At 47.4% G+C, this 13,236-nt stretch overlaps 1 protein-coding gene across 1 annotated transcript in view; it reads right to left on the reverse strand.

Moving 5' to 3' along the window:
- The window catches only part of LOC142291993 (venom factor-like), a 353,454-nt gene that overhangs the window by 103,227 nt on the left and 236,991 nt on the right, over nucleotides 1-13,236 (reverse strand). The window contains exon 26 of the mRNA XM_075337006.1: nucleotides 8,202-8,364. Coding sequence (XP_075193121.1) covers nucleotides 8,202-8,364 — 163 coding nt within the window. The remainder of the gene's footprint in view (nucleotides 1-8,201; nucleotides 8,365-13,236) is intronic.

A 13,236-nucleotide genomic window follows, 5' to 3' on the forward strand; every position in this document is an offset into this window, starting at 1 on the left:
GGTGGCAGGGTACAGGTGCGCGTTTTGCACAAACTATTATATAACGCACAAGTCTAGTGTATAATACACGTCAGTCAGCAGTGTCTGATAGTGTCAGACTTCTCAGTAATTGTCGCTCCTAAAAACCAGTTATGTTCTTATTGCGTCCGTGCTTGCATTTAAAAACAGCACGTGTGTGGCAGTCGGTGGCAGGGTACAGGTGCGCGTTTTGCACAAACTATTATATAACGCACAAGTCTAGTGTATAATACACGTCAGTCAGCAGTGTCTGATAGTGTCAGACTTCTCAGTAATTGTCGCTCCTAAAAACCAGTTAGGTTCTTATTGCGTCCGTGCTTGCATTTAAAAACAGCACGTGTGTGGCAGTCGGTGGCAGGGTACAGGTGCGCGTTTTGCACAAACTATTATATAACGCACAAGTCTAGTGTATAATACACGTCAGTCAGCAGTGTCTGATAGTGTCAGACTTCTCAGTAATTGTCGCTCCTAAAAACCAGTTAGGTTCTTATTGCGTCCGTGCTTGCATTTAAAAACAGCACGTGTGTGGCAGTCGGTGGCAGGGTACAGGTGCGCGTTTTGCACAAACTATTATATAACGCACAAGTCTAGTGTATAATACACGTCAGTCAGCAGTGTCTGATAGTGTCAGACTTCTCAGTAATTGTCGCTCCTAAAAACCAGTTAGGTTCTTATTGCGTCCGTGCTTGCATTTAAAAACAGCACGTGTGTGGCAGTCGGTGGCAGGGTACAGGTGCGCGTTTTGCACAAACTATTATATAACGCACAAGTCTAGTGTATAATACACGTCAGTCAGCAGTGTCTGATAGTGTCAGACTTCTCAGTAATTGTCGCTCCTAAAAACCAGTTAGGTTCTTATTGCGTCCGTGCTTGCATTTAAAAACAGCACGTGTGTGGCAGTCGGTGGCAGCGTCAGGCTCCACGTTGTCCCTGGATAGAGACGTGCATGAGGGCCTCAAAACATTGTTCCCATTGCAAAGGAGTGGGTCTCCTGTCGTTGTAATGTCCATTCTGCAAAGAATGGGCGAAAAAATTTACCACTGGGGGTATACCTGAAACAAAGGCCTAAGTATTGCAATTTGTAACGGTCATCATCATGGTGGCGCATGAGGAGAAGGAGGAGCAGTCCAGCGATTAGCCAAACTCCAGAAGTGTGTACCCATGGGTGAGTGGAGGTACATGGCAAACTTTAAATTCCGCTCTCATTTGCTGGTGGTGTGGTGAAGTCTGGCCCAATCCAACCCTTGTTCATCTTGATCAGAGTCAGCTTGTCAGCATTTTCAGTTGACAGGCGGGTGCGTTTATCTGTAATGATTCCACCTGCGGCACTAAAAACACGCTCTGACAAAACGCTAGCAGCAGGGCAGGCCAGGCCTTCCAAGGCGTAGAGAGCCAATTCATGCCACGTGTCCAGCTTGGATACCCAATAATTGTAAGGCACAGAGGAATGTCGGAGTACAGTTGTTCGATCTGCAAGGTACTCCTTCAGCATCTGGGCAAACTTAGGATTTCTTGTGGCACTACCCCGCACCTCAGGGGCTGTGGTACGTGAGGGGCTGAGAAAACTGTCACACATCTTAAAGACTGTTCCCCTACCTCTGGCGGATTGGACTTGTGCCTCTCTCGGCTGTACGCCTCGGTTGTCCACTGATTCATGACCTATGCCGCTAGCGTTTTGTGAGGGGAATGCTTTGCCTACTTCCGTGACTATGGCCTTCTGGAACTGCTGCATTTTGCCTGACCTCTCCGCCTCGGGAATAAGAGACATAAAGTTCTCCTTTTAGCGTGGGTCTAACAGTGTTACCAACCAGTAATGATTGTCGGCCAAGATGTTCTTAACGCGAGGGTCACGAGACAGGCAGCTTACCATAAAGTCAGCCATGTGTGCCAGACTCTTAACAGCCATCACTTCAGTATCCTGACCGACACGATGACTGAACATGCTGTCCTCCTCCTCCTCATCATCTACCCTGTCCTCTGGCCAGCCACGCTGAACCGAGGATATGACTGCATGTCATATCCTCAATTTGGCCAGAGAGTTGCTCCATGTCTTCATCCTCCTCCTCGTCATAGTCCTCCACTGCACGTTGTGATGAGACGAGGCTGGGCTGTGTGTTATCATCACCCACACCCACTACTGTTTCTTGCTGAAACTCATCGCGCTCCGCCTGCAATGCATCATGTTTGTTTTCTGAGCAGAGACCATTTTAGAAGGCAGAGAAGCGGTATGGTGACGCTAATAATGTCGTCATCGCCGCTCACCATCTTGTTGTAGTCCTCAAAGTTTTGGCGGATGGTGCATAGGTCGGACATCCATCTCCACTCCTCAGGTGTTATGTGTGGAGTTTGACCCATTTCCCGACGGCTTAGGTGATGCAGGTACTCAACAACTGCCCTCTTCTGCTCACATATCCTGACCAACATGTGCAGAGTTGAATTCCAACGCGTGGGGACATCACACACCAGTCTGTGTGCCGGAAGATGCAAACGGCGTCTTAAGGCGGCAAGGCCGGCTGAAGCAGTAGGTGACTTTCGAAAATGTGCAGACAGGCGGCGAACTTTTACCAGCAGATCAGACAGCTCTGACTATGACTTTAGAAACCGCTGAACCTCGAGGTTGAGCACATGGGCCAAGCATGGAACATGTGTCAGCTGGCCTCGCCTCAAAGCCGCCACCAGGTTCCGGCCATTGTCACACACCACCTTTCCTGGCTTTAGGTTCAGAGTTGTGAGCCAGTGATCTGCCTGCTGTTTCAGAGCTGTCCACACCTCTTCTGCATTGTGGGGTTTGTCACCTATGCAGATTAGCTTCAGCACTGCCTGTTGCCGCTTCGCCGAGGCAGTGCTGCAGTGCTTCTGTGTCGCCCTGGACAAGCCAGGGGCCACAGAGCACAACACTTAAACACCCCACACTCCCTGCAGGCATATCATAGTCAAAACACAAAATCCTTGTTGCCTTCCCCAGGGGCTGTTGTCCACACCAGGGTGTGGAGCCAGGCGGTTGGTCTCCACCCACCGAGGAGGAGGGAAAACACAGGCAGTGAGAGTTAAGCTAAGGAAGTGGAAGGAGGAAAGTAGTAGAGAGGAGAAAAGTGACAGCAAAGAGCCTGAAGTTGGTCCGGGTGTGTGGCCTGGACAGGACAGCAAGGTTGGCAGGATGTGGTGACCGTCTGCAGTGGAGGCCGATTGGAGTCTGCCGTAAGGACCGTGGACGGGTGGTGACCCGGCCGTACCGGACCGGTATACAAAGCGAAGCCAGCACCATTGGCAGAGGACTTTCGGATCCCGGCAAGGCTTGGTGTCGCCGTGAATTTGCCAAATCCGTTATTGAAGGGGACCTCAGGGTTTCCAAACAGCCAAGTCCAGATAGAAGGCAACCGTACAACCGTGAAGGGGAGACACAGCCACCGGCAAGGGCAACCGTCTCCCAGGGCCAGCGCCTGTGGGCAAAAGGGGCTCCTCCGGCCCATATCCAGGTCAGGGAGCGGGTTACCGTTGGGAAACCATCACTACCAACACTTAACTTCGGTGCAGGGAGAGACAGTCATCACTAACCTGCAGGGAGGAACAACCGCAGCCGTCCGAGTGACCTGTCCATCCAGCCACTTGTTTTACCCTGAACTGTGTCATCATCATTGGGCTGAGTGAGTACCTCCGTGCCGTGCGGCACAGCGCTGCCCCTGCGACCATGCACTTCATCAGGCCCCGCAACCCGCCTGTCATCCATCTCTACCCCATCACCAGGCCCCGGGACAACCAACCCCCCTACCCACGTAGGGGAGAAATAACAACAAAGCTGCTCCCTGTCACAGGCTCCCGGGATCCCCGTCCAGAGCAGCGGTGGTGTCCACACAATCACCACAACCGTGGGTGGCGTCACGGACAATATCCCCAAAACCCAAACCACCCCTTTTCACTCACGGGCGAGTAGCGCCGCTCGAGTCCCCGGGATCCGGCCATCGCTCGAGCCAACGAGCAGCAGCAGCCGTAGAGCTGCGTCAGCCGGACCCGAGCAGTGGGAGAGCGCACCGTCCCCTCCTCCGCCAGCGACACTTACAGCTTGGGACTGGTGTGGAGGGTAAAGTGGATCAGGATGCGCAGGAGGAGGAGGAGGCTGAGGAGCATGACATTCCGGAGCTGTAGAGTGTGTGTGAAACCCTGACTGAGGTAGGGCCTGCAAAACTTGGTGTGTGAAGGACGTATTCCGTCCCTCGCTCAGACTGGGTCCCAGCTTGCACAATATTAACCCAGTGTGACGTCAACGAGATGTAGCGGCCTTGCCCACATGCACTTGTCCACGTGTCTGTGGTTAGGTGGACTTTGGCTGAAACAGCGTTGTTCCGGGCACGTGTGATGTTTTGTGACACGTGGTTAGTTATGCAATGCGGGGACGGCACACAGGGAGAAATAGTGGCGGCTGTGGACCGAGTAACGTGGGACAGCTGCCACCATCAGTTCGCGGAATGCTTCTGTCTCAACCAGCCTAAAAGGCAACATTTCCAGCGCAAGCAGTCGCGAAATGTTAGCATTTAGAACTGTGGCATGTGGGGTGTTGGCAGTGTATTTGCGCCTGCGCTCAAAGGTTTGCTGAATGGATAACTGAACGTTGCGCTGGGACAAGGACGTGCTTGATGATGGTGTTCTTTCTGCGTAGGCAACTGCAGGTGCAGGAGTGGAGGAGGCTTGTTCGCAGGCAGCATGGACAGGGGATTGGCTCGCATGCACAACCAGCGAAGACGTAGCAGTGACATCAGCAAGCACTGCTCCTCGACTCTGTTGTACTTCCCACAAAGTCGGGTGCTTGGCTGACATGTGCCTGATCATGCTGGTGGTGGTCAGGCTGCTAGTTTTGGTACCCCTGCTGATGCTGGCATGGCAGGTGTTGCAAATGGCCTTTTTAGAATCATCTGGAGCCAACTTAAAAAACTGCCAGTGTCAGAGTTCCTGGTTTTCCAGTTTTCTTTTGAAAGAGCTTGCCCTTTGTTAACATGGAGTTTTCTGTTATGTTGCCCTACTTCCTGTCCATCTGTTTAAAAGCCGCCCCTAAAGCTTAGTCCAGTGCCTGAGTATACTGCTTCCTGTGTGCTCCTGCCCTGCTGCTTTTGGTTCCTGATTGTTATTCGGATCCTCTTGGAAAACAACCGACACCGACTCTGGACTTCATCTGGTATCATCTAGCTGTACCTGGACTCCGTTTGCCGTCTTTGGTCGGAACTTCTGCCCGGTTCCTTCCGTTTAATACCACTCTGGACTCACATCACGTACAGACATTTTTCGACTTACCTATTGCCCTTTTGTGTCCCGGCTGCTGCGCATTTAGGGCTTCTGGGGTGATTGCCAGACAGTCCCTGTATAGGGGTTTGCTGTTGGTGGTCTCCCTGGGGGAGTCCGGTGCGCGGTACCGGGAATTCCCTTTCGCTCAGTCCCTGGAAGGTATTTCCTGTATTTATGTTCTACTGTGTTTTTGTTCCGTTTATGTACATATTTGCTGGTTGCATATTATAAATGTCTTGCACCAAGAACTCGTCTCTGGTTGTCATTGCCCTAACGCAATCGAAATCCTCAATACATACAATAGTATTACAGCCAGACTCGGGAAGACCTAACATTTGTACAGGCACCTTGTGTCGTGTTGTTCCGGGGAACAGTTGACTGACGTCTGCCTGGGGCCACCACTCTGCTTCTTACTGCCTGTTGTGATGCTACGCCTCCCTCCCCCTGTGCACTGCTGTCCTCGCTCTGCATATCCTCCTGCCAGGTTGGGTCAGTTACTGGATCATCCACCACGTCGTCTTCCTCTTCCGCACCCTGCTCCTCCTCCTGACTTCCTGACAATTGTGTCTCATCATCGGCCACCCCTTGTTGAGACACGTTGCCAACTTCGTGAGAACGTGGCTGCTCAAATATTTGTGCATCTGTACATACAATCTCGTCATGGCCCACTTCAACAGGAGCTGGCGAGAGGCCAGAATTTGTGAATGGAAACGTGAACGAACAGCTATTCCGAGTGTCCAAGTGTGGGATCAGTAATGTCCGTGGACGTGTACTCGGCCTGGTGGTAGGAAGGAGGATCAGGTTCTGAAATGTGCGGTGCAGTATCACGGCTACTGACACTTGACCGTGTGGAAGACAGAGTGTTTGTGGTGGTGCCAATCTGACTGGAAGCATTATCCGCTATCCAACTAACAACCTGTTGACACTGGTCTTGGTTCAAGAGGGGTGTACTGCTGCGGTCCCCAAGAATTTGGGACAGGACGTGCGAGCGACTAGATGTGGCCCTTTGTTGTGGCGAAATTAGAGCTTGCACACAACCTCGGTGTCTGCCTGCACCACCATCACGTCCACTTCCTTGTTCGTTGACAACGCCCTTGCGCATTTTGCAATGCTGTGCTGATGTGTATTCACTAGACTTGTGTGTTATATCCAAGTTTGTGCAAAACTCACACAAATGCAGCGGAAAGCTGCCACCAACAGGCACACACGTGCGGTTTTTAAATGCAAGCACGGAGGCACTAAGAACCTAACAGGTCTCTATCCAGGGACAACGTAGAGCCTCCCAATGTTTGGCTTCCCTGCCTAAGGGCTATACTATAATACACCCACTTCCTTCCAATGGGCACTTCAGGTTTACAGGCCTTCATGCACGTCTCTATCCAGGGACAACGTGGAGCCTCCCAATGTTTGGCTTCCCTGCCTAAGGGCTATACTATAATACACCCACTTCCTTCCAATGGGCACTTCAGGTTTACAGGCCTTCATGCACGTCTCTATCCAGGGACAACGTGGAGCCTCCCAATGTTTGGCTTCCCTGCCTAAGGGCTATACTATAATACACCCACTTCCTTCCAATGGGCACTTCAGGTTTACAGGCCTTCATGCACGTCTCTATCCAGGGACAACGTGGAGCCTCCCAATGTTTGGCTTCCCTGCCTAAGGGCTATACTATAATACACCCACTTCCTTCCAATGGGCACTTCAGGTTTACAGGCCTTCATGCACGTCTCTATCCAGGGACAACGTGGAGCCTCCCAATGTTTGGCTTCCCTGCCTAAGGGCTATACTATAATACACCCACTTCCTTCCAATGGGCACTTCAGGTTTACAGGCCCTCATGCACGTCTGTATGCAGGGGCATTGGTGAACCTCACAATTTAGGACTGCCCTGGCAAAGGAAAATACTACAAAGACTCACTTCCTCAAAATGGGCACATTAGACTCAAGAGGCCTTCATGTACGTCTCTTCTCAGGGACATCGGAGTGCCACACAATGTTTTCACGTAAAATCTTTCATGTATTGATCTCAAAAAGTAACATACACCAGCTCTATCTCACTATTGGGTATGTGCCCTTAACATTTCCGCCATGAAAAATCATTTTGGGGTCATTTTGGAAGGTTTTCTGGTGAGTCCGTAAAAATGGCGTAAAACGCGGACAAAATTGTTCACAGCTGTGACTTTTGAGTGATAAATGCTTCAAGGGGTCTTCCCCATGCTGTTGCCATGTCATTTGAGCACTCTTCTGAGACTTTTGTGACATTTTTAGGGTTTCTCCATGCTGCCGGGAGGTCATTTCACAAAAATACTCGGGTCTCCCATAGGATAACATTGGGCTCGTTGCTCGGGCCGAGTACACGAGTATCTTGGGAGGCTCGGCCCGAGCTTCGAGCACCCGAGCTTTTTAGTACTCGCTCATCACTAGTCCCTAGTAATAAATTGCCCATCCTGGTCCCCTGTAGTAATGTGGAAACCAAAGAGAGAAAACCCAGTATAAAATATAACCTTTATTAATATATAAAAAGGTCAGAAGACCAATAATATCCTTTTATAGTGAAAATAAGGTAATGAGGGAGGGATTGTACCCACAATAGTAGTACTAGAAACATAGGCAGGGAATACATTCACCCTAATGAGCCTTGTGTATATTCCTACCTAGCAATGGAGCAAAAGACAAACGCTCATACAGATATACCAATGGTAAAATTAAAAAGTTAGTATGACTCTTGGAAAAAGGGGAAGAAAAACCAAAGGAGCAGAAAAGAAAAGGGGTTGCTGAGAAGGGGTTGAAGCAGTCTTAATTTTTTGCTATGAGCAACTCTCCACTCTACCCTTGCACTAAAAGTTAAAATATCTCAATGTTTTCCTGAGGATTTTTTTTTTAGCACCCTGATCAACGGATTGTGTTACCTGTATTGACTTTGCATACACCATTCCGTACTCCATAAATTCACCATTCTGTTTTTGATTGCTGACCAGCCACATGGCACATTGACATAGCATATCTTTATTAACATCCAGTACATTTGCTTTTGAAGCCATTGAAAATATTTTTACTACATATGCAGTTAACCTGTAAGAGAAACAAAATTATGATTCACAAACGTTGTGGGTTTTGGAGCTATGGCCATGCCATCTACAGTCTGTATCCGCTTAAATGTACAACTGACAAACTACGGCAAGTGGGATAACATTGGACATTTAACTCATCAGATACCATAGTATTTTCTGACCCTTGGTAACCTTGGAAACCTATTGGTGCCCTTACAAGTTAGGCTAAGTTCACATGCCCTGTCATCATCCGTTAGAATGGATCCTGCAGAAATCCGTTGGGAAACAGATTTCCGCCGCATCCGTTTTTTTAACATGGGGGTTTATGGAGAATGTATCTGTTAACCGATTACTATTTATCTTTGTAATGGATCCGGTAAGAAAATAACAGGTCTGTTATAAATTCAATAAAATAGGATGGCTAAATAGCAATCCGATAACAGATCCACAGACTCTTATGTTTAATAACTGATCTGGCAGATATCCATTTTTTAACAACGGATAAAAAGTTGTGTTTCCCCAACTTTTTTGCCAATGTATCTCTGATGGATCCGAGCTAACGGATTCCTAGAGGATAAGTAAACTTAACCTTAGTTTGTGGGGTGCCAGGGCAGCTAGGGGTCTAAAAAAGGTCTGCCATATGCCCAGACTCTAAAAGGCTTGGCTACACTATGACTGTCCAGTGCCAGACTCAAAGCTTTTACGCCAGAACTCTAAACGTGCAATTCACTGGAAGCAGACTAGGAAGATCCTATTCTTAAACTGAAATCTTTTCCACTTCTTTACATGTAAATAAAATGTGGATTTCTCAGGAACCATTCATCAGATGACAGATATCAAAGTATCATTTGATTCAACCTTCAATGACCTATATTCCAATATAGATGGCTTGGGAGGCTTGCTCTTACTGTACGATGAACTTTAAATACATATTTTTTACAAATTATATTCCACCAAAAAAAAAATAGTTTAAATGACCTGAGTACTCAATGGCTAACTGAAAATATGTTAAAAAAAAATAGCAAGCTTTCAAGACTACTCAGTTCTCTTCATCAGGTATGGTATAGCATGCCTGATAAAGAGAACTGAGTCACAGTTGCTTACATATTCACACATTCAGTATTTGGTCAGAATTTTATATCAATATTTGTAAGCCAAAACCAGTAGTGGTTAAAAAATGCAAAAGTGGCGACCGTGTTTCTATTATACTTTTCAAATGATTGTTCCACTCCTGATTCTGGCTTACAAATACTGATGTAAAATATTGACCAAATACTGAACGTGTCCTTATACTAACATACTGCCTATTAGACTTTTCCTTTGAAAAAGCAAACCCCTCTAAACCCCACTAAAAGTTAATTTTATTCTATAATTTTGAAAAAAAACACACCTATGGTATGTGTACAATACAATGACTAATTGGTTCCAAGATTTCATTAAAAATAGTAAAATGGAAAAATTTGCTCAGAACACAAACCATTATACACTCAAAAAAAATATAAATGCAACACTTGTTTTTGCTCCCATTTTTCATGAGCTGAACTCAAAGATCTAATATATATTCTATGTACACAAAAGGCTTTTTTCTCTCAAATATGATTCACAAATTTTTCTAAATCTATATTAGTGAGCACTTCTTCTTTGTGGAGATAATCCATCCACCTCCGCCTAACTAGCATGATTATTGCACAGGGGTGCTTTAGGGTGGCCACAATAAGGCCATGTGCGCACTGGGAAATGGAATTTTCTTGAGAAAATTCCGCATGCTCTCAAAGATTACCGCACCCGCGGTAAAAAACCGCGGGAAACCGCACCCGAAAACCGCATGCGGTTTGCTGCGGTTTTACCGCGGTATTATTCGCGGCATTGCCACGGTTTTGCCGCGTGCGGGTTGGGATGTGCTTTATTGCATTCAATGCAATAAAGCACATTGAAAAAAAAAAAAAAAAAAAAAAGTCATTTAATTCTGAGATAGTAGATAGATAGACAGAAGAATAGATAGATAGATAGATAGATAGACAGACAGAGGGATACATAGAGGACAGATCGCTGCATTTCCCACGGTCGGCAGTGAGTTCACATTACCGGCCGTGGGAAATGACCGGTAATTACCTCTGCTGTCTGCTGCTTTCATTCAGCGCTGTGTCTGTGACACATCGCGGCTGGATGGAAGCAGCGCAGAACCTGTGGATTACGTCGGAGCTGTGTGGATTACGCCGGAGCTTTGGTGCGGGAGGGGTTAATAAAAGGGTTAACGAGGCTTTGTTGGTTTTATTTAAAATAAAGGATTTTTCGGTGTGTGTGTGTTTTTTTCACTTTACTTACGGGTTGATCATGTCAGCTGTCACATAGACGCTGCCATGATCAAGCCTGGGGTTAATGGCGGTGATCCCCCACCATTAACCCCTTATTACCCTGACCGCCACTGCTACACGGCGGCAGGAAGAGCCGAGGACACTCCCGGTGCTGCCGCATAATGCATGCGACAGTCCCGGGGCAGCTGCGGCTGATATTCTCGGCTGCGGGAGGTGGGAGGCAGGCGGGGGACATTACCCCTGCCCCTCTCCCTCCCCAACCTGAGAATACCGGGCCGCCGCTGTGTGCTTACCTCGGCTGGAAGGTAAATATGCAGCGGAGCCCACGTTCTTTGTTTTCTATATTTCCGTTTTCTTTCTATGTGTGTTCTATGTGTCTGTCTATGTGTTCTATGTCTGTGATGTCTGTGTGTGAGTGTGATCTGTGTGTGTGTTTACTCTGCACGGCTTCCTCTTCCTGTAATGACATCACTTCCCTGCAAAACCGCAGCAAGTGATGTACATTACCGGAGGTAAACCGCGAAATACCGCAGGGAATAACGCAGGAAAATGCAGTGAAACGCACAGAATTTGCTGCCTGCGTTATTCCCTGCGGGATTTCATGATTAACATTGGAGTCAATGGAGTGAAATCCCGCAGCGATGTGCGGAAAAGAAGTGACATGCACTTGTTTTTGCTGCGGGATTCCCGCAGCAAAACATGCAGCTGTCAAATTCCGCCCAGTGCGCACAGGATTTTTTTTCTCCATAGGATTTGCTGGTGATTCACTGCAGAGATGTTATGAACATTTTCTGCAGCGAAACATGCAGCAAATCCGCGAAAAATCCGCGGCAAAATCCGGTAAGTGCGCACATAGCCTAAAAGGCCACTCTAAAATATGCAGTTTTAATGTATTAGGGACTTCCGGTGGGGTCAGAAAACCGGTCAGTCTCTGGTGTGACCAACATTTGACTCACCTGAGGTGAGGTCACTGACTTTACTGAGATTACCTGAGGTCAGGTTAGCTGCAGTCACAGGTGGAGGGCCATGAGAACCTCCAGCTATGACTGCAAATCACCTAAGTGATGTCACCGCTGATTACTGAGGCTCAGTCTCTGCCTGAAGTCTACAGTGGGCAATCATGTTCCATGACCACGCGCTCTGACTTCAGATGTAGCAGAGCTGTAATCATTGTGGGACCTCGTGTATCTTAAGTCGGACCTGCTTGGGTGTTTTTGGGGTTAATAAAGTGGTGAAAGAGCATGCTGTTTTTTTTGTATTTTATTCCAAATAAAGGATTTTTTCGGTGTTTGTGTTTATTTACTTTCCCTTACAGATTAATAAGTGAGGGGTCTCGTAGACTCTCCCCATCACTAATCTACGATTTAGTGGCAGCTGTGAGCTGTGATTAACCTCTTGTCACCCCAACTGCCACTGCACCAGGGCAATCAGGAACACCTCGGTGATGTGCTGGGATTGTCACATCTAATCTATGTGACAATTCTGGGTGGCTGTAGGCTGCTATTTTTAGGCTGGAGAGGGCCCAATAACCATGGGTCTCCTCAGCCTGAGAATACCACTCCCAAGCTGTTGGGCTTTATCATGGCTGGTTATCAAAATTGGGGTACCTGCACGCAATTTTTTATATTATATATTTACATAATTAAAAAAAAGCCGCATGCAGTCCCTCTTACTTTGTTACACAGCTAAGATAGGGGGGCTGCAGCCTTTAGCCGTATGCTTTATCTGTGCTAGGTATCATAATATGGGGGGCCCCTATGCCACATTTTTTATTTATTTATTTATTTTTACTGTACGATATAAACCAGCAGATACTGTCTGTGATAGGAAGTGTCAGAAACACTGTCTCTCAGCATGAGGGCGCATCTGACTGCAACCAATCACCTACACTGGTGGGCAGGGAAAGCAGTGCAGATGCAATGAAGGTAAATGAGCAGCCTTGGAAGTGAATGAGCGGTCAGGAAGCAGTTACAGCCGTGCCGCAGCCTCGATAAGTACAGCCCGCTTGCCTTATTATTTTGTTCTTTATTTTTCCTTTATATTTTTGCATTACCCGAGTACTGGATCTGGATCAATACCCGGAATTCCCAGAGAATTCCAGGCCCAGGCCCAGCACTTGAGTGCGATTGATAGATCCGGACTTTTACAGTCCGAGTCCACCCATCACCATCATTTAGCCATTTGCATTGTACTATAGGTGTGGAATTTTATATAAAAAATATAGAATTAAATATTTAGAGGAGTTTTTTTTCTGATTTTGCTTTTTCATCTTGTGACCCTCTATACTCCTAATTACGTCTCCCTTGCTGTTGTTTGCTAGACTTTGTCTTTGGCAGGGCTTCTATATATGACAGACCCAATGGCCCTTATAAAGGCCCCGTCACACACAGAGATAAATCTTTGGCAGATCTGTGGTTGCAGTGAAATCATGGACATATTGTTCCATTTGTACACAGTCACAAACCTGGCACTGATTGTCCACAATTTCACTGCAACCACAGATCTGCCGGAGATTTATCTCTGTGTGTGACAGGGCCTTAAGGCTTTCAGTTACCAGATCAACCCCTTGGCACAACCAT

This window comes from Anomaloglossus baeobatrachus, chromosome 1 (genome assembly GCF_048569485.1).
Source record: "Anomaloglossus baeobatrachus isolate aAnoBae1 chromosome 1, aAnoBae1.hap1, whole genome shotgun sequence".
Taxonomy (NCBI): domain Eukaryota; kingdom Metazoa; phylum Chordata; class Amphibia; order Anura; family Aromobatidae; genus Anomaloglossus; species Anomaloglossus baeobatrachus.